Source organism: Podarcis vaucheri (assembly GCF_965113315.1).
Source record: "Podarcis vaucheri genome assembly, chromosome: 17".
In the NCBI taxonomy this organism is placed as follows: Eukaryota; Metazoa; Chordata; class Lepidosauria; order Squamata; family Lacertidae; genus Podarcis; species Podarcis vaucheri.
In genome coordinates, this window is record NC_138755.1 from 36,066,855 (window position 1) to 36,088,247 (window position 21,393).

The following is a 21,393-nucleotide window of genomic DNA, read 5'->3' on the forward strand; positions in this document are numbered from 1 at the left end:
GTGAGTTCTCACCCGTGGTACAATCTAGACAGAAAGTGAGACTTGCTTTCTGCTGCTTGCAGGCAAGGCTGGTTATCAGTGTTCGTCTCTTCGCTTCCACACACCCTGCCCACCAGCCCTGCATTCAGAAACACTCATTCCAGAAAGCAACCTTTGCTAACCTGCTCCCCTTCCAGATGTTGTGGGCCACTACAGCGGTACTTCGGGTTAAGTACTTAATTCGTTCCGGAGGTCTGTTCTTAACCTGAAACTGTTCTTAACCTGAAGCACCACTTTAGCTAATGGGGCCTCCTGCTGCTGCCGCGCCCCCAGAGCACGATTTCTGTTCTCATCCTGAAGCAAAGTTCTTAACCTGAGGTACTATTTCTGGGTTAGCGGAGTCTGTAACCTGAAGCGTATGTAACCCAAGGTACCACTGTACTTCCAACTGATGAGAGAGTTCTGGTCCTAAACATATGGAAGGGCACCAGCTTGGGGGGAAAGCTGCCATACAGTGCCCGCCCCCCGCCCCCCAGAAACAGCATTCTACATCAATGTACAGACAGATTAGAAACATCTGGAATTATTTATGCAAAAGCTAAGACAACAGCGATGTTTTTGTTTCGCTCCATCATTCTTAAGGAAAGGTAATTGTTTGGTTTCATATTCCATGCGATAGCGTCAACCACATTGCTGGGTTTTCTCTTTTTCGTGATGCACTTCAGTCAGCAACCACATTTGAACAAAAGCAAAACAAAAAAAACCCACAATCAACTTACATATTAGCTCTAAAAGGTCTTGGCTCACCAGCCTTTATTCTGTTTTTTCTCCTTCATTTCAAACTGCATTATGATCTTAGAAATAGTTTGTGGTATGGCTCACTCTCCTTTTATTTCTGTCCCCATTAAAAAAGCAAAAAGAAAAAAAGGTGATTGACTACATGGAAATGGCCGATATGACTGGCAGAATCCGGGACCAGGGAGAGGAGTTGGTGGAAGAAGATTGGAAAAAGTTTAAAGAATATCTACAGAAATACTGTAAAATTTATGAATGTTAAAGGGACGTTGGATGGAAAATAAGCGGTGTTGGTAAAAAGATTAAGAAGAATATGTAAATATAGATTGATGATGAGGGAAAATGTATTTTCAATATAGGTTAAGATCTTGAGTAAAGTTAAAGATAGAGGGTAAGGATTTGCTGAACTCAATATCTGAACTGGAATACAAAAAGGGAGGTGTGAGGAGGTCAAGAAACTAGTGATGAAGTATAGGATATGAAACTTCTAATCTTTTTTCTGTTTTGTTTGTTGGTGTTCTTTGTTCTTTTTTTATTCTGTTAAATATTTCCCCCCTGTACTTTTATTAATTGTTCAATAAATATTATTTCCAAAAAAAAGAAAGGAAAAATCAGACCCCACTCCAACTGTGACAATCGCAATATGTCACAGAGCTCAAGCTTCTTATGCAACGCTGGATCCTTCAGCTTTGCAGGTACAATAACCCTTCTCCTCTTCAATGGCTTAACCCGCTCTTCCCTCCCCAGCTGCTAATACCCCCCCCTTCCTGCTCTGCTGCTGTCATTCTTATTTTCTTTGAAATGGCAGGGAGCTGGAAGAGACTTCCCCAGAGGAAAAGCATGGTGGTGGGAGAGGCCTGGCTGCAAAAGAGCATTTAAATCATTTACACCCAGCCTTTTCACAACTGCATGAGTCGGCTCTTCACATCAACTGGAACAATGTGCAAACTCCGTACAATAAAGCAAACATTAGACCTGTTAAACATTAAACAGCATCAACAAAGGCACAGCCCTCCAAACCGACAGGCCTTTTCAAAGGTATCTAGAGACCCTGAGCGAAAAACTCTACTGAATCTCTTGGGCGAGGGCAGTGGAGACTCCACAGAACCAAAGCAAATAGCTGAGGATGCCTTGCTGGCAATCTAACCTCAAGAGACAAAAGTATCTTTGAGCAGAGGTCTCAATGTTGGGATGTGGGTGGCGCTGTGGGTTAAACCACAGAGCCTAGGACTTGCTGATCAGAAGGTCGGCAATTCGAATCCCCGTGATGGGGTGAGCTCCCGTTGCTCGGTCCCTGCTCCTGCCAACCTAGCAGTTCAAAAGCACGTCAAAGTGCAAGTACATAAATAGGTATCGCTCCGGCAGGAAGGTAAATGGTGTTTCCGTGCGCTGCTCTGGTTCGCCAGAAGCAGCTTAGCCATGCTGGCCACGTGACCCGGAAGCTGTATGCTGGCTCCCTTGGCTAATAAAGTGAGATGAGCGCCGCAACCCCAGAGCCGGCCACAACTGGACCTAACGGTCAGGGGTCCCTTTACCTTTACCTTAGAGGTCTCAATATCCTCAATTTAAAAGAGCCTTCCTCAACCTGGTGGCCTCAAGGTGTTTTGGACTAAAACTCCCATCAGCCCAAGCCAGCACCTCTAAGAAATTATGGAAATTACAGTCCAAAACACACAAATGCACCAAGCTGGGGGAAGGCCACTTTAGAAGGTGAGTTGACTCATGCAGGGAGATGCCCCAGTGTTCAAAATTAGCCAGGCACATTTTGTGACCAAGTGAATCTACCTGGGCACGGGGATGGCACCTGACAACTCCACCATCTGGAGGGCAATGCCTGGGGATCATTGGATCTGGGCTGTTTTCACACACTAATAATCCATCCTGTGGAATTCTCTCATATATTTTACCTGCACAATCAGAGTGAATCTCTGGAAGCAAAAGGCTTTCTTCTCTGTGCAGACTGAGCAGGAGCAGGCATCGCTAAGGAAAAAAAAGAGGCCGGCAGCCTTCGAATTAGGTGAAGTAGGTGAATTATTTGAATTATTGCAAAAATGGATAAAGAGGAGGATTGTTAGTTAAGATAATTAAAGGCAATATGAATTTAAGAAATGCAGAAGAAATGATAAGAATGGTGGATCATCAGAGGTGCTGATGGAAATTCAAAAAGATTGTATAAGATATGAAATTTTGTGGTATGTATGATAATTAATATGCTAAAATTAATAAAAAAAAATTATAAAAAGAAGAAAAGAGGTCTGAATCGGACAACACATACCGTATTTTTCGCTCTAGAAGACGCACCAGACCACAAGACGTACCTAGTTTTTGGAGGAGGAAAACAAGAAAAAAATATTCTGAATCTCAGAAGCCAGAACAGCAAAAGGGATCGCTGCGCAGTGAAAGCAGCAATCCCTCTTGCTGTTCTGGCTTCTGGGATAGCTGCACAGCCTGCATTTGCTCCATAAGACGCACACACATTTCCCCATACTTTTTAGGAGGGAAAAAGTGAGTCTTGTAGAGCAAAAAATACGGTATATATATATATGGACTGTCCCTAGATCAAGTGACTTTTCTTCTTTAAATTCTCAAATTTCTGAACCAAGCTCAAGGCTGTCATCTGAACTAGCCAAATGTTTAACTGAGAATCAATCACAGTCAGTCCATTGTTGGAAAAATAAGACTTTGGAGCCATCATGCCCCAAAATGGCAACGAGACACTGCATGTTGTCAGCTGCAACCTTTGTTTAAGGAGCCATTTATCTAACACTGCTCTCTCCCATGTGCTAATACAGGGTATGAAAGGCAAGAGCCAACACATTAAATTTGATTCAGATTCTCACCAGCAACCAGCCCAGTTGGCACAGAATTAGCTGGGTACCTGATTGCCAGCCAAGGCTCACTAGCAGTCAGACTGAAGCATTCATTGCCCACTGGCCTGTCTTCAATAGCAACTCCTCGCAGAATGCATTCTTATAGTCAATGGTCTACAAAAGACAGAGATAACTGTCGCAAGGTCTTGGCTCTCAGAAGGCACATAGCCGGTGTATCGGATGCAACTGATCAAAAGCACTCCTGGCCACTTCTGCCACCTGCTAAGCCAGCCTCAGTTTCAGGAGGATGCCTGAACTGCTGCCTGCCTGCTACACAGATGCCAGTGGGCAGGTTGCAAGGTTTTCTCTTTCTGCCAAGGCAGGCTGCACCAGAAGGCTGCAGCGTAATTGAACAACTGCTGTCTGCTTTTCAAAGCAGTGCCAAGGAAGGTGTGGATTGCAAACGGGGGAAGAGAAAATAGGCAAACTGTCTGGGGGAGAGGCAAAGAGGCAATTAGTGTGCCCTATTCATGGTCTACTGTGGACTGAAATAATATCTCTGGTTTATGACACCCTAGTAGAAAATGCTTGACTGCCGAAGAATTGATGCTTTTGAATTATGGTGCTGGAGGAGACTCTTGAGAGTCCCATGGACTGCAAGAAGATCAAACCTATCCATTCTTAAGGAAATCAGCCCTGAGTGCTCACTGGAAGGACAGATCCTGAAGCTGAGACTCCAATACTTTGGCCACCTCATGAGAAGAGAAGATTCCCTGGAAAAGACCCTGATGTTGGGAAAGATGGAGGGCACAAGGAGAAGGGGACGACAGAGGACAAGATGGTTGGACAGCGTTCTCAAAGCTATGAACATGAGTTTGACCAAGCTGCGGGAGGCAGTGGAAGACAGGAGGGCCTGGCGTGCTCTGGTCCATGGGGTCACGAAGAGTCGGACATGACTAAACAACAATGGGAGAGACCACACTGTAGCACTGGAATCCACTGCAGCCTGATGAGCAGTCTGGTATCAAGGAACATCTCTAGGCATAGCCTAAATATCTTGGGACTCAGAATCAAGATATTCAATCGTGGCAGAATCTGAAATACACACTATAGATAGATACAGTATGTGTGTGTGTATGTATGTATGTATTACATGTATGTATTACATAGATATTACATACAACAGCTTTAATTCATAAAATGAATACTGGTGCTTAAGCTATCGCCCCTCTCACCGCAATCCAGAACACTATCAGAACATTTATGGAAAATGTATTGCCGCAATCGGATTTTGAAGTTTGGAACAACTATGGTGCGGTGGTGTCAATGCAACACAAGAAGTAGGACAAGCCTTATCAGGGTGGGAGAGGGAGCATGTTTGAGATGGCAGCACCATCACAAAAACAGTGGGTTATGATCTTTGTGCACAATGCTGAAGCTGCTTGCTTTATATAGCCTGCCATAAACACATGGTTCACCTCTGAAGATGAAAAATAACATCCCTCCCATGGAAAGAACAAAAATTCCTTGTACTTTCCCCCCTTCAATCTTGGCTTTGGCTTTGAGTCCATAATTGCTAGTTTGAGCATCCAGCGCACACTTTTGCAAGCAAAGCCCTGCCATGTATTGCGAAAACCACCATGAAACCAGCGTTTCCTCTAACCTGCTGCTTTGCTGCCTGACTCAGCTGGGACACCACCAGACAGGTTTAGCCACATCGTTCAGACTGCAAAGTTGGGGAGCGTAACAAACAATGGCCCTTCTCTCTCAGCCAGCCCCCTGTCCCCCCCCCCGTCACCATCATCCGCCGTGGCTGGCTGGCAGAAGAAAAGGCCCACTGGCTGCAGAAACAGTGCCAGGCAGTGGTGGGTGTTGCCAGAGTCAAAAGTGGGCAGAGCCACAAATGTAAATGTTGCAGTAGGCTACTTTCTACATCCAATCACATGCCCATCCGTCATGGTCTCCATCTGAGAGGAGGCAAGAGGCGTCATCGGTGTTCAAAGACACATGAAATCTGGGTGCATCATCTAAAAATCAAGAAATACCGTATTTTTTGCTCTATAAGACTCACTTTTTCCCTCCTAAAAAGTAAGGGGAAATGTGTGTGCATCTTATGGAGCGAATGCAGGCTGTGCAGCTATCCCAGAAGCCAGAACAGCAAGAGGGATCGCTGCTTTCGCTGCACAACGATCTCTCTTGTTGTTCTGGCTTCTGAGATTCAGAATATTTTTTTTCTTGTTTTCCTCCTCCAAAAACTAGGTGCGTCTTATGGTCTGGTGCGTCTTATAGGGCAAAAAAATACGGTGTATGTATTTTTCATTCAGACTTGTTTTGTGCATATGTATATATATACTAATAACTCATGTGTTACATTTTTTTTCAACAGGGTTTCAGCCCCAGCCCTTCATGTGGAGCTGGAACGCCTGCCTGAATATGGCTTCCCAATCTGGCCCACGAAATAAGGCAAAAATTATCAAGTCAAGACCCAGAGACTGCAGTCAAAAGGAAGATAAAACGACACCAATTTTTCCATTATCACAGCACAGGAAGCAGACATATGGTGTCTGGTAGGCCTTATCTATACAACGGTAATGTAGATATATTGCATCTTTGACAGCACAAGCTAAAACTATCTTTAGTTTCTTCCCCAGAACTCAGAAACTAAATGAGCTTATGCCAGCAGACAGCTCAAGCCAGTATCTCTAGGAAAGCACACTGTTAAACAGAGAGACAGACAGACAGAGAGAGAAGGAACAGAAACCATCAAATTACAGATGATGTCAACACAGACACACAGCAAGGAGATAGAGTAGCAGCTCATTCACTTGAAATTTCACACATATCTCATTCACTACCTGAAAGCTTCAGTATCTAGGGACCACAAGACCACTGTCAAATTCAATGCATCCACCACCAGAAAAGTATCATTGAGACGGCAAATTATTTAGCTAAAAAGATGGCATTCTAAGCAACATCTTGCAGTCCAACACGCATAGATGCTTACTCAGATACGAGTCCAACCAAGTCGAAACAAAAAACAAAAACCTCTACATCTCACTTGCTTTGTCTGTACTAAGCCATTGTAACCAATAGCAGCTTCTAAAGCAGGCATAGGCAAGCTTGGTCCTCCAGATGTTTTGGGACTACAACTCCCAACATCCCTAGCTAACAGGACCAGTGGTCAGGGATGATGGGAGTTGTAGTCCCAAAACATCTGGAGGGCCGAGTTTGCCTATGCCTGTTCTAAAATGTGGGACATGCACAGGGGATCGTCTTGTCTTTTGTAACCAAAGACACTGAACAAATGTAATTTTGACTCAGTTTTTCCCTCCTTGGCCCTTTCTTCCTCTGACCATTGCCTTAGATGGTCGTTTCTCGGAACTCTGCTTATCGTCATTTCGCTTCTGGATCCCAGTTTCTCTTATCTCCTGGCAACTTTTCCAATTCCTCAGTCTGCCCAAGAAACCTACTCTTGTCCCAAACTTTCCCTACAGAAGCCAAAATAGCCTTTGGACATTCTGACAGCTCTGGATGTCAACAGAATATTCCACAGCACCAGTGTCAGGGGCTTCGTTGCACAATATAGTAATACAACACAAAATATACCAAGCATTGAAAATATTGTCTGGACTATACACGGGAAGATTTTCCTGACAAGATCAAACATTTCCCCAGAAAATTCTGAGAAGGTTTAGCAGCGAATACTGTGGTACCTCGGGTTACATACACTTCAGGTTACATACGCTTCAGGTTACAGACTCCGCTAACCCACAAATAATACCTTGGGTTAAGAACTTTGCTTCAGGATGAGAACAGAAATCGTGCTCCGGCGGTGCGGCAGCAGCAGGAGGCTCCATTAGCTAAAGTGGTGCTTCAGGTTAAGAACAGTTTCAGGTTAAGAACGTACCTCCGGAACGAATTAAGTACGTAACCAGAGGTACTACTGTACTGACAGTACAACACAAACATTTTAATCTCCTTGTTCTCTACCTTCCAGATTCTGGAGAAAATGTAAATTGTGTGTGACTGAAGCATCAGACAGTCCCTTTTCGTGGCATGTGATGACCACGTTGCTCAGCTCCCATAAATTCCCAAACAATGCAGCCTTGTTGGATGATAGACATACCCAGAAGGGCACTACCCCACTCTCGCTGCCCTTGTCAGCAGTGAAAAATTACAGCCTCTCGCGGCACCTGTCAACTTTCATGGCATTAACCCCTCAGAGCTGACAAGGGCAGGCACATTTCCATGAGTTGGACGGCGTGCAAATGCAACACCCTTCCACCTCCGCCTTCGCCGTGTGATCCAGGCCTTTTGTGGCTCTAATTAAAGGAACTGGGAGTGCGTGGAAACAGCCCTTTAGTTATTATAATCACAACGCTACCTCAACGAAAGGTAATAAGAAAAGGAAGGGGAGGGGAAAGAAACATTGCTTAATCTTTTCCTTTCACAACAGCTAAGGGACGACCGAGTTCAGACCTGCTTTTGCTCATTTATTATTATTATTTCCAAATTCCACCTTTCTAAACACGGCGCATTAAAAAAGGCAAGCTCAGAATGGGGGCACGGGTTCCATCCAATTGCACAAAATTCTGGTTCTCTGTCCCGTTGATCCATATCATAGGCCTATGCAAGAGCGCAAAGGAAAAAAAGGAAGAGATTCAGCATCCACACACACACACCAGTCTTGAGTATTTATGTCTTCCTGAGTGTTTGGGTGGGATAATGTCTGCAACTATTCGCCGGGGTGAAAGAGGGGGTCAGTGTGTCCATCAGACCTCCTTGGGACAGTTCAAGAAGTCTCTGTAAATGTCAGGGAACTGACATCGGAGGGAGAGGCGAAGGGGAGGCTCCCAGATGATGCTGGCGAAGGACCCAGCAGCAGGGGGAGAAACAGCTCAGTAGAGGGGGAAGCCAATCTGCGCAACACCGGGAATAAAGGGGGGCAGACGGGGGAATGGGAGAGAGGGCTCCAGGACTCTTCACCGGACACCAGCGGGGAGAACACGGGTCCTCCGCTACCCACGCCCACCCTGCGCAGAAGACTCCCGCGCAGTGAGAGGAGGAGGAGACCGGGTGTCAAACAACTTTTATGTTGGAAGAGGTTCAAGAAACGCCCACTGACGGATTCTGCCAGTGACTGAGGCAGCCGCGATGAGAAGGGGCTGTGCAGTCAGAAAGGTTTAACAAGGCAAAATTAACCGAGAAAGGCACCAGCTTACGCACGAGTAACTCATACCTATTACAGTAAACATTCCCTTTAAAATCCATGGTGCGTGGTAGATTGCTTTTCCTGCTCAGTTCCTATTTGCACTGGCCCACCCCTTAAATATGTCCACAGGCTGCTTCATGCCAGGACGTCGCAGGGTTCCCTCTCCCTTGATGTAGAGTTCATCCACATAAGGGAGGCAGTGTGCTGGCCTAACCAGTGACGCTCCCCAGGTGGAGGACCAGAACAATCTAAAATGTACACTGTGTGCGCAGAATATTCACGTGCCTGTTGAATATGTGGCTTGTGGGAGGAGAGCATGGCTGATGTGCATCCGCAGTGGTGGTAATAATAATAATAATAATAATAATAATAATAATAATAATAATAATAATAATAATAATAATATATTATTTATACCCCGCTCATCTGGCTGGGTTTCCCCAGCCACTCCGGGTGGCTTCCAACTGAATATTAAAAACAATACAGCATCAGACATTAAAAACGTCCCTAAACAGGGCCGCCTTCAGTTGTCTTTTAAAAGTAAAATAGTTGTTTATTTCTTTGACATCTGCTGGGGGGGGGCGTTCCGCAGGGTGGGTGCCACTACCGAGGAGGCCCTCTGCCTGGTTCCCTGTAACCTCACTTCTCGCAGTGAATGAACCGCCACAAGGCCCTTGGCGCTGGACCTCAGTGTCTGGGCTGAACAATGGGGGTGGAGACGCTCCTTCAGGTATACTGGGCTGAAGCCGTTTAGGGCTTTAAAGGTCAGCAGCAACACTTTGAATTGTGCTCGGAAGCGTACTGGGAGCCAATGTAGGTGTAGTGGTTAAGAGCGGTAGTCTCGTAATCTGGGGAACCGGGTTCGCGTCTCCGCTCCTCCACATGCAGCTGCTGGGTGACCTTGGGCCAGTCACACTTCTCTGAAGTCTCTCAGCCCCACTCACCTCACAGAGTGTTTGTTGTGGGGGAGGAAGGGAAAGGAGAATATTAGCCGCTTTGAGACTCCTTAAAGGGAGTGAAAGGCGGGATATCAAATCCAAACTCTTCTTCTTCTTCTTTCAGGACCGGTGTTATATGGTCTCGGCAGCCACTCCCAGTCACCAGTCTAGCTGCCGCATTCTGGATCAATTGCAGTTTCTGAGTCACCTTCAAAGTTAGCCCCACGTAGAGCGCATTGCAGTAGTCCAGTGGTGGTAGGCTGTGTAGCCCTCTATTCCCATTATACAGCCATTGAATGCAAGGGCAGGGAGGCTGCCTGAATCTCCATTTCAAGGGCTGTATACCTTGAATGGGAGAAAGAGGCTAATGCAACCAGGAGTATTTTTTGGAGTCTCAAGGGTAACGTGAGGGACCAGCCCATCCCAAGTCTAGCTGCTTGCTAGATCCTGGAAAGCTGCTAAGATTCTCCAAGCCAGAGAATTGGGCCTCTCCCTTATTTTGCACCAGCTCTTGTTATGCCACTGGCCTAATTCTGTCTCCAAGTAATAGTGTGACTTGTGATATAAAGAGATTTATATTATCATTGTCATGTTAAAAGCACATCACCACCTGTACATTCTTGTTAGCTTTTGAAATGAATTTTTGAGCAAGTTTTTTTTAAAAAAAATCCACTTTATACTTCACTGATCTGTGAGAGGCAAGTTGTACATGAATATTTATAGGTTATTTAAAAATAAAACGACACTACTGATTCAGAAGAAGAATTGCAACCGTCTATAAGCATACTGTACCTTTATTGCTGTGTGTGTGTGTGTGTGTGTGTGTGTGTGTGCCTTTCTAGATCTGAGCTTCTGAATATACTCCTTCTGCGTAAATGTTTGGATTGCAAGAAGACATTTGTTCTTCACAAAAAATTCATTTAGCACCAGGAAAGCCATGCCTGCAAGAGCATATCCTCAGGCTGAGCAAAGGAGAAAATTGTGGATCATTAAGGCCTAATGTTAGAGGAATTGTCGTAGGTGAGGGAGAATCTTGATATGCTTCTCCTCAACCAGACGAATCAGCTCCAGATTCTACTCCTTCTGTACGGACTATTTCATACTAGCAAGTTAGTTGGGAAGAAATGCTTCTTTCATCCTCTTACTTAAACTTCCTCCAGCTTTGAAGGGGATCCAAACGCAGCTCTGATCAGCGGCTAGTTTTAGCGGAGGACCAGTTTAGGAAGAGGATAAGTGGGTGGAAAGCCAGGGTCCTACATCACCCCCTGGCAATGGAGTTGATGGCTGCAGTTGCCACTCAATACTCATACATCCCCCTTACCTCTAAGCTGGCAACTGGGGCTGAACAAGACCCACCAGAGGGTTTGATAACTAAAATAGAGGCACTTGAAATCTCTTGCTCACATTTGATGCTGTGTAAAATTGCCTGATGTTGGGAAAGATGGAGGGCACAAGGAGAAGGGGACGACAGAGGACAAGATGGTTGGATAGTGTCCTCGAAGCTACCAGCATGAGTTTGACCAAACTGCGGGAGGCAGTGGAAGACAGGGGTGCCTGGCGTGCTCTGGTCCGTGGGGTCACGAAGAGTCGGACACGACTAAACAACAACAAAATTGCATTCTTTTTCCTGAGGCCCTAGGAGGAGAGAGTGGCACTTAGGCTCCTTTGAACCCAGTCCAGAGTACAGCCAGAGATCTCCTAGCTCAGGCTGGGTGGACAAAAGATAGGACTGGCAGCAGCTTACGACCTGAGAAGGTTGGTTTAACCCATGGATTTTATTAACGTCTGAACTCTCAAGAAAACAATGACCTGGATTTTGGCTCAGGCTTCCTTGACCTGCCTTTTATTTGTATAGATGATTGTTGTTTACTGTAATTGGCTTTAGTGTTTTTATTTTGTTTGCAAATGGCCTTCTTGTCATTTTTATGAGCAAGGTGACTAATAATAAGAATAAATGCAACCCACCTCCAGACACCCAGAGTTGTTGGTTATAAAACTGCCTAGGGAACATAGGCTTCAGTGTTTTGAGTCCCTCATTCTGCAGCTTGTCATTTTCATGAAATATAGACTATCGCATGCTCTTGGGGAGCAACATTTTATGTTGTCGCTGAAGAAGTGTCCAGGGAAATATGAAATATTGATGCCTAGCCAATTCTCTCTCCCTCTCTGTGTCCCCACCATCCCTTGCCCTTTACTGGAGATGATGCAAAACTGCAGTGCTAGTAAACCACCTGTGCAGAAGGAGGATTAAGGATTTTGCAAGAACTGAATCACCGCGGCTTGAAACATCCGTTGTTACCATAGTGCATGACATTACATGCCCAAACAAAGATGAGTTACAAAAGGAGCTGGCACTCAGAAGCTTGCCTCAAGTAGACGCAGGATCATGGGAAGGCCAGGTCTTCAGCACTCCCAGGATATCTGGAATCCAGTTCTTGAAAGGAGCTGCTACAGCTGCTACAAACATTGTACGTGGGCAAACCACAAGGATGATGCTGTCGGTTCACTGAGCCGACCCCTTTGCCAGTAACATACGCTGTTAAATTGCTGGTCACATCAAAAGCGTTTAGATGATTCAGCTGTGAGGAGACCAGGCACACTCCTTCATCTAATCCCCAGAGTTCAAATATACAGGGCTCTGGCCTTCAGGTGGAGAAACAGGTTCGATATAGCCACAGATGTGGCTGGATGTGTTTCCATTTCAGGGCCACTGAGATGACTTTTGTCAGGGATTGGCTGGATGAGGAAGGTGCTTGCTGCCCGCGCAAGAGTCATCCAAGGAGGACATAGAAGAAGAAGACTTAGACCCTGGGTTGTGGTGGTGGGACACTGGGGAGCAGTCTGGGGAAAGGACAAGCTGGGAGGTGCTAGAAGCAGGTTTGAGCGATCAAGGTGAGGGTGGGTGGGTCAGAAGATGGAGGCCCTTACAGGACAGGGCTGGAGGCTGAGAGTCTATCTCCATGTGAGCACAGACTCAATAGAGAGGAGTCAGAGGTTGCGCCTGATACCCAGCAGCAGGGCACTCCCAGTCTTGCTGGCTCTCCTCCTCTCCTGACACTCCACTCGTGGAGAGTCCTGCTGAGCAACGGGTCAGACAAGCCCAGAGGAGGAGACCACCCCCTAGCTGCAGTCTCCATGTGCTTGGAAAGGATCCAGAGTGAGAGGCTAGAGAGGAAAGGTGGGGCCGGAGGTCAGTTTCAGTAATGTCTCCAGCTAGATGAGCTGAGGTGGAGGAACTCCGCTGTGTTGTTACTTTCTGTGAAGAAAACCTAATTGCATATCATGTCTCAAGTTCTTTCCTGCCCTGTGGATGACCTGTGCTCGCCTGACGGCTCCTTGACACGTGTGCTTGGGCTCCAGCAAGTGAAGGCTTAGTTGTGAAACCTGTAGTTGAGCAGGTGTAGAGGTACAGCTCTGTTGACCAAGCAACGCCAGAGGGCCAGGTTCATAGAATATATACTGGGGCTAGCCAATCAAGAAGCTTCATACTGCTTGTCAATTGCGAGGGTTGATGTTGCATAACCAATATTACCTGTGCTCGAAGAGGGCACTGAGACCTGAAGAGGTAGATGTCAGGATTCCATCTCACCTGAACCCTGGAGAATCTTCTTTGGGGGAAGAGGGGGTGAGACCCCATGTAGAACCCCATGACCACGGATAATTTGGAGGAACCCACAGCAGTCCAAAGGGAGACTCAAGAGCCCCATCTAGGGCAGCCCTCCAAGTGCATCCTAATCCCAACCTTGATCCCTAATTCTTCCTCTTTGTTTCCTAGGCCTCAGGACCAATGGCATACCCAGTAGTAAGCCCAGAGTGGCTGAAGGAGTGTCCACCTGGCTACCATAAAATTCTGCTGCCGGGAGTCTGCTCAGGAGAAAGGTAGATGAGGAACAGTTATCAAGTATATAGTTTTCTCAGTCTTTTCTGGAAGATTGCTGAGTTAACAGCTCACTTTTGAGCTCACTGATATCTAGTGTACTCAATCTAGCACACTCATCCTATCTCCAGAACTCCTTCCTGGTCTAGCTCCCAAACCAGGTGCTGGTCATGGAAAACAACTCTCTAAGTGGAAGGAAAAAGTACTTTCCTTTCCCAGAAAGACTTCCAGCTGTGTGCTACAGCTCCAAACCTAAAGAACAGGAAGCCACCTTTGTCAGGGAAGCAGTGTATTATTATTATTATTATTATTATTATTATTATTATTATTATTATTATTACATTTCACTGATTTTACAATCATTTTGATATTTCAAAGCTTGACTTCCCTCCCCCACTTTCCGCAGTTCCTTAAATTTATTTTTAATATCTTCTGCATATCCAAATTAACTTAATTTGTTCATTTATTCATCTACTTTAAATAGATACTCTTATGAAATGGCAGGCTATCTGACCCAGAAGTCCAGGCAGGCAGTGTAAGTAGCTATAAGGAATAGAGCAGAGCCAAGCCACAATTCCAATTCAAAAGTGAATCAATTTTGAATCACTACCAAGAAGGAAAAAGCCCACTCGTAGTTGGAGATTTTCAAGCTGCAACAAGACTGGGACCAAGAATGCTTTGAGTTCAGGCAAGCTGTAAGGTTAATGATTCAGGAATGAAGGAGACAGAAGCAAAATGGACTTCCTGCCTCTCCAACCATGACTGCCCCTAGCATTTCAGGAATAGAAACAGGCCACAGTCTCCCTTGCTGAAAACTGTTGTGCACTAGGCTCTGATCAGAAGCTAGCTGGACTTGAGCACAACAGTAACTTGAAAGTGAGCTATGTACTAGGAAGCCTACGATTAAAATCTTATATCAGCCAGGAGATGGCCTTAGGGAAGCCACAAATCGTTCTCCCTGTCACCTCTGTCATTATGGAGATACAGTCATACCTCGGGTTACAGACGCTTCAGGTTGCGTTTTTTTGGGGGTTATGGACCGCTGAAACCCGAAAGTACCGGAACAGGTTACTTCTGGGTTTTGGCGGTCGTGCATGCGCAGAAGTGCTAAATCGTGCTTTGCACATGCGCAGAAGCACCGAATCGCAACCCGCATTTGCGTAGATGCGCCGCTGCGGGTTGCGGACGCTGTGGGTTGCGGACGTGCATCCTGCACGGATCACGTTTGCAACCCAAGCGTCCACTGTAATATTAGTGACCTGCCTTACAGTGTTCCTGTAGCATTACCTAGATAATATATGTGACATGCTTTGTACACTCTAAAATGCAACATGCAGTAAATGTTACGAGATGCACAAGAGATACAGAAACCCCTTCCCCTACCGCAGCTCAAATGAGAATCTTAGAACACCCACATAGGGGAGAATCCAACAGTTCCAGAAGCTTTGCCATCTTAAAACTCTAAATCAGGCTTTCCAAAACTTGGGTCTCCAGCTGTTGCTGGACTACAATTCCCATCATCCCTAGCTAGCAAGACCAGTATTCAGGGATGATGGGAACTGTAGTCCAAAAACAGCTGGTGGCCCAATTTGGGGAACCTGGGAGGCTTGGGTCGATTGTGGGCTTTTTTTTCCTTTGTGCGGATTGCCTCGCCCTGTCTTCCATTCGCACATGATCTACCCCTCTATAAGGTCAACAAATTAGACCTGAACCTGGAAAAGTCTACATACCTCCCTTAAAAAAGCTCAAAACTTTGACCTGAACCCTCCCTTCCCCCATAAAGGGGTAGCTCACTGCCAGTTTTTTATTCTGTGAGTAGATCACAGTCTCTTGGGAATTGGACGTCCCTGCTCAAGAGGAAACAGTGGGATGTGTGCCATTACACACAGCCACTCATGCCACCAATTTCCCATTTCATTTACGGCTTCAACACAGCTTTGCAAACAGCAGCACTCGTGTTTTAAGTCCCGCTGATTATCAGAGGGGAAAGGCCCACGCAAACACGTGCCCCGCCACAGTTCTCCACTGTTTCAAAATCCTCTTGACTCTTTGATCCCCATGAGAAAGCCCTAGCAATGAGTTCATCTTCTTGTCTGCATTGGCTTGGAGTCAGAGATGCCGATTCCCAAAATTCCAGAGTTCGTTTGCCTTACAATTATGCCAAGTATTAAGAGATTATTTCAAAGCGAAAAGAAAATTAAAAGCACCGAGGGAATGAACACGTCCTGGCACAAGACTGCGCTACAAACCAGGAGGAGGAGGGAGGTATAACATATTGTGCTGGAAAAATCATTATGACTTGGCCTACTTACAATATTGAAATTCCAGACATACACAATCATGTACGTCAGGTTCTGCTCACTAATTCTGAAGAAGTGCAGATATGGATGAGGCGGGGCTGCACCTAGGCCAGGCAAGCTCAGCCTGGGACGTGTGAAAAGAGTAGGAAGTGGTGGGGATGTGTAAGAAAAGTCAGAGCAAGCCAGCAAGGTTTTGACTCATGGTTAGCCGCTAGTGCAATTTTCACCACATCCCAGGTAAAAGCGCCAAATGATGTTCCGCTTTCAGGCTTTATGGTGGAAAGGTGAGCCTCTCACTAAAAACTAATTACAGTGGTACCTCAGGTTAAGAACTTAATTCATTCTGGAGGTTCGTTCTTACCTTTAAAGTGTTCTTAACCTGAGGTACCACTTTAGCTAATGGGGCCTCCCGCTACACAATTTCTGTTCTCATCCTGAAGCAAAGTTCTTAACCCAAGGTACTATTTCTGGGTTAGTGGAGTCTGTAACCTGAAGCGTCTGTAACCTGACGTGTCTGTAACCCGAGGTACCACTGTATGAACTTCCCCACAACGTTCCACATTAGATATCTTCAACCTCTTTAAGATCTAGGGCGCACTTTTAAGCCAAACATGCATTTGGGAATTTCTTAATTTTTTGCCATAGGTTTGCATGGTGGTAGTGCTCCTATTGTGACCTATCTTGGATCAGGTGGTGACCCACACTAGTAGGTTTCCGGCCGACTAGTGCTTTCCAAGCTTTTCATGTTGGTGACACCAGGGCCGTCTTAAGCATATCTGGCGCCATGGTGCAAAGATCCCTCCGGTGCCGCCCCCTCCCCCCGTTTCCCAGAGTTGTCGACCTTTTCCCAAGCCTCTACAGGGATCACTCTCCTCCCCCAGAGGCTTGGGAGGCAAGCTGCACACCCGCCAGCCATATGGTTGATGGGGCACAGCTGTTGGGCATGCAGGAGGGAAAGGGAAAGCCACCGGCAAAGCCGTGCAGACCCCTGAGAGGCCGGCACCCTGGCGCAACGCGCCGGCAAACAATGGGAAAGACGGCTCTGGGTGACACACTTTTTAGAAATGCGACACTTTGCGAGACAGTAATTCAGATTTACTAGAAAACCAGAGGTTAAACTAACCCCTTTCCAGCCCCGGTAGGAGCGCGGGGAGCATTCGTGCTGCACAATGCAGCCGACGCACTAACGTGTCGCGACGCACAGTTTGGAAAGCTCTGCACTAGTGGCTCACAGCCTGAGGTCACAACAGGGGCACCACCACCACACAGCTGAAGGCCAGCGGTCCGCATGGTCTGTAAAGGAAGAATTCACAGGAAACATCAGACCTGCTCCCAAAGAACAGCCAAGGGCTTATTAATTTGTGGCTCTGCTAAGTAAAGAGAGCTCCAATCTGCCTCCTGAAACTGTTCCATTATTCCCACCTGCAGATCTGCCTTCAACAAGAGACGTCAGCAGCAAATCTTGCTGGTTGGGAAGGGTTCCATTTCAGGAGGCAAGCTGGAGCGCTCCTCTCCAGCAGCTGTACAAGAAAGTCCTTGCCTGCTGTTCCACATGGCATCCTGGGATGTTTGCAAGCAATTACTGTGCTGTTCTCTGTAGCCCCACACAAAAGGAGGATGGGAAGAGTCTGGGAGGAGGGCTTTGCTCCATACAGAACAAAGGGCTTTGCTCCATACAGAAAAAACCAAGGTTCCCCAGATGTTCCATTCAAGCACTCTCCACACCAATGAGAAATATCATGTCATGTCTACCCCAGGCCAACCATATTTTAAGTGTTTCATTAATAATAGACATGGTAATTTTACATCTGGACTTTTAGTAAGTCTTCCCATTTCATGGATTCTATATCTCCCTGAAGGGCTGAAGGCAGATCCCATGACACGGCCTAAGCTAACATCCCATTGTTGGCGGGGCTTGAGAAACGCATTAGAAGAGTCTTCAAAGCGCCATATCCATTAAACTTTGCACCCCCGAGGGAAAAACTAAAAGCAAATCTGGAATAAAGTAAAGGGCATAAATTTAGCAAGAATAAGATTGCTGAACACATTTAGAGGCCTAGGGCCCAAGGAGAATTTTGCGCAGCCTTAACCAAAGATTAGCCGGCCATAATAAGACAAATGAAAAAATCAGTTTTATTGTTCTGCCCTGCTGTTCAACCCATTAAATAATCTTATCAAGGCTATTGCCTAAGTGCTGCTGTGACATAATTAAACAGCAGGCTATCTAGTTCTACAGAAATCAATAGAGACATTAACATTAATTTCTCTCTTTTATACACTGCTTTTGTACTTGCTTAAATATGCACAGTATTGCTTCAAGTGACAAAAAAGCCTTATTCATCCAAACGTTCATTTCTAACATTTCAATGGATAAAAATCTACAAGGTTTTTTTTTCAGATAGTAGTCTCAAAATATTAGTTTGTTGCATACACATGCAACAGTTTTAATTTAATTACAGGGTTTACATGTAAAGCTGAGTAAGAAAATATGTATCTCTGGGTTTTTTAAAAACTGCAAGTGGATATTTCTTATTCTTATGTGGCGGATTCATACAGAAAGTCACGGCCCCAATTAGGGACGCTAAAGTTTACTCAGGAGGAAAATGTTATGGTTCCAAACCAGACCCTGACCTGGTGGACTTGGAATGGGATAGTGTGCATGTTTCTACAGCAGCCGTGTGCGCGCGCAAGAGAGAGAACAGATTATTGTGCCACAGCACAGACATGAACCAGAAGCTTAGGCCACCTGAGCAGTCAACTACCTATTTGTTCATCCATGTGTTCAATTTATGTCCTGTTTCATCTCAAAGCTCTCAGCAGCATGCTCTGTCTCTGTCTTTCCCACATACACATATATACACTTAAGCAACATGAACCACACAGGCAGGGGGGAAAAGTATGCATGGGAGTCTATCAGGAACAAAGAAATGGCGGCAGGGAAAAAGGTAATCATACCACTGCATCTCCTCACCCAATTCCCTCCCCATGAAGCAGATTTTTTTTTTCCTTTAAAAAGGGTTGGGGCGGTGCTATTTTTCTAGAAAAATGAGCTCACCATGAATTTCTCCCTTGTTCTCTAAGAATGACAATGGTGCCCACTTGAGAGGCGCTGGAGCTGAGCTCCGGCTAAAAAAAAGCTCTGGGTTGCGGCTCTCTTAAACACATTTGCCTATAATATGTAAAAGGTAAGCTGAAGGTAAAGGACCCCTGGACGGTTAAGTCCAGTCAAAGGTGATTATGGGGTTGTGGCGGCTGCTCATCTCGCTTTCAGGCCAAGGGAGCCAGCGTTCGTCCACAGGCAGCTTTCCTGGTCATGTGGCCAGCATGACTAAACCACTTCTGGCACAATGGGACACTGACAGAAGCCAGAGTGCATGGAAACACCATTTACCTTCCTGCCACAGTGGTACCTGTTTATCTACTGGCACTGGTGTGCTTTCGAACTGCTAGGTTGGCAGGAGCTGGGACAGAGTAACGGGAGCTCACCCCATCACCCGGATTCAAACTGCTGACCTTCTGATCGGCAAGCCCAAGAGGCTCAGTGCTTTAGACCACTGCGCCACCCACATTCCCTATAATATGTAGTTAGCCACTGAGGAGAGAGCTCCGACCTCTCTAAGGAGCCACCTCATGTAGAATGGCCCTTTTCTTGATAATACAGCAGAGACTTGCCACAGAATATCTTTCAGGGGCAAGGGTCCCTTACTGACTACAGAGTGTGCTCCAAAGCTCTAAGATGCACTGTAGTCCTCTAAGACAGGAGACGCTAACAGCTGGATTGTATGTAAGCTTTGTGACATTACAAGTTCTCCATCATGCATATCTACCCTTTGAGGAATATATAAATGTTTCATCTTTGTAATCAGAGTGGAAACTGCAATCATTCATCGTATTGCTGGATATCCTTTGAGTTTGCTAGACAGCATTATGCTTATACATTGAAGACTTGCAGAACCTTGAAAATAGATTGGCTGTGCAGCCAATTTACTCAAACCTCATAAAATGGCGATACATTTACATCTGTTGTTTTGTCTGACATGGCTGCTAATGTGCACCATAATTAGCAAGGCAATTCCTGTGCCTTTCCCTATATTCTGTTTACTATGGAACTCCTATTCAGAGAAAGAAATTAGCATTCATGAAGAAACAGAAGTTCAATCCATTAAGCGTCATTATCTGTACTGAATGAGAAATGCTGAATTAAGAAAAACATCAAGAATCTATTCATACCATCTTTTTTAAAAGCCTCGAAGAGTGTATCCATTAAACAATTACACTGTAAAAATAATCAGAATAAATAACAATAATAACAACAAAATAAATACATAAAAATAAATGCGTTTGTAAGGAAGAAAATCAAGGCACCAATGAGAGACATACACAAAAATGTTTCAGATTAACAATGAATCCATCCGAAACTGTTAGTTTCCTTGAACCTGGAGACAGGTTTTTCCTTACATGAAACTAGCATTCCAATGCTGAACAGGTTTATTTGGAAGTTATGGAAATCTACAGAAGTCCTAGAGGCTCTAAATCTCATTTAATAAAGAGGCCCATTTGTGTAATTTACTGCAAGCAGTTTGAAACAAAACCCTGCTATAGAAACCTTCTCAGTGTGCACAATACGTTAAACAGTAAGTGTTCTCATCTGAAATTAAATTCAAGGATCCAAAGTAAACTACCATCGAAAATCAGTAGGCTGTTTGCTTGTTTCAAGCTCATTGCCATGGGATCAATGTGCCACAAACAAACCCTAATGCAACTTCAGCCAAGCCAAACAACCTCTCAAGAACCTCTACTGAGTGCCATATTCCACATTAAGATATTATTCCTCTAAATCAAGGCTGCTTACTACCTTTAGAGGAAAACACATACAGTATGCATGCAATGCTACACACGAAGAATGTGCGCGTGACTATTTATTGCCTCTACAAAGATAAAGAAGGATCCAAATGCCAATCGCAGCTTTCTGGCAGGTTTCAATCCTGGACTGAGCCTTGAAATGGTAAGCAGACAGACTGCAAATGGCGTTTTGAGCCTGTGGAGCATCATCCAGTTCTGGAAAAGGAAGGGAAGTACATGCGGGGAAGCCAAAAGCGCTGGTTAAAGAAGTCTGCTGGCTTACGTCAGCAAGGCTCGGCAATTCTATACATAAATAGTGCGGTCAGCCTGAGTGCCGCTCTCAGGTAAGCCTCAGTGAAATGACCAAGAGCGGAAAAGCAGCAGCACTGGCTGAAACATCACACCCATAACACGGCATATGCCACTCTATATACATCCTTACCTGTCATGATCCTCTGGGCTTCATACGGTTCCATATAGCCAGTGTTTTCTCCTTTGCCTGTCTTGCTGCCCTCGCTTTTGGCATCAAAAGGGTCTGAGTAGTCATCGGCTATTAGGACCTGGAAAAAAAATAAAATAAGGACACTCTTAACCAGAGGAACTTCCCAATCACTGGACACATTGCCAATTTCCACAGCTC

At 45.4% G+C, this 21,393-nt stretch overlaps 1 protein-coding gene across 1 annotated transcript in view; it reads right to left on the bottom strand.

Moving 5' to 3' along the window:
• SHB (SH2 domain containing adaptor protein B) overlaps positions 1–21,393 on the bottom strand; it is a 160,649-nt gene that overhangs the window by 80,953 nt on the left and 58,303 nt on the right. The window contains exon 2 of the mRNA XM_082204990.1: positions 21,196–21,313. Coding sequence (XP_082061116.1) covers positions 21,196–21,313 — 118 coding nt within the window. The remainder of the gene's footprint in view (positions 1–21,195; positions 21,314–21,393) is intronic.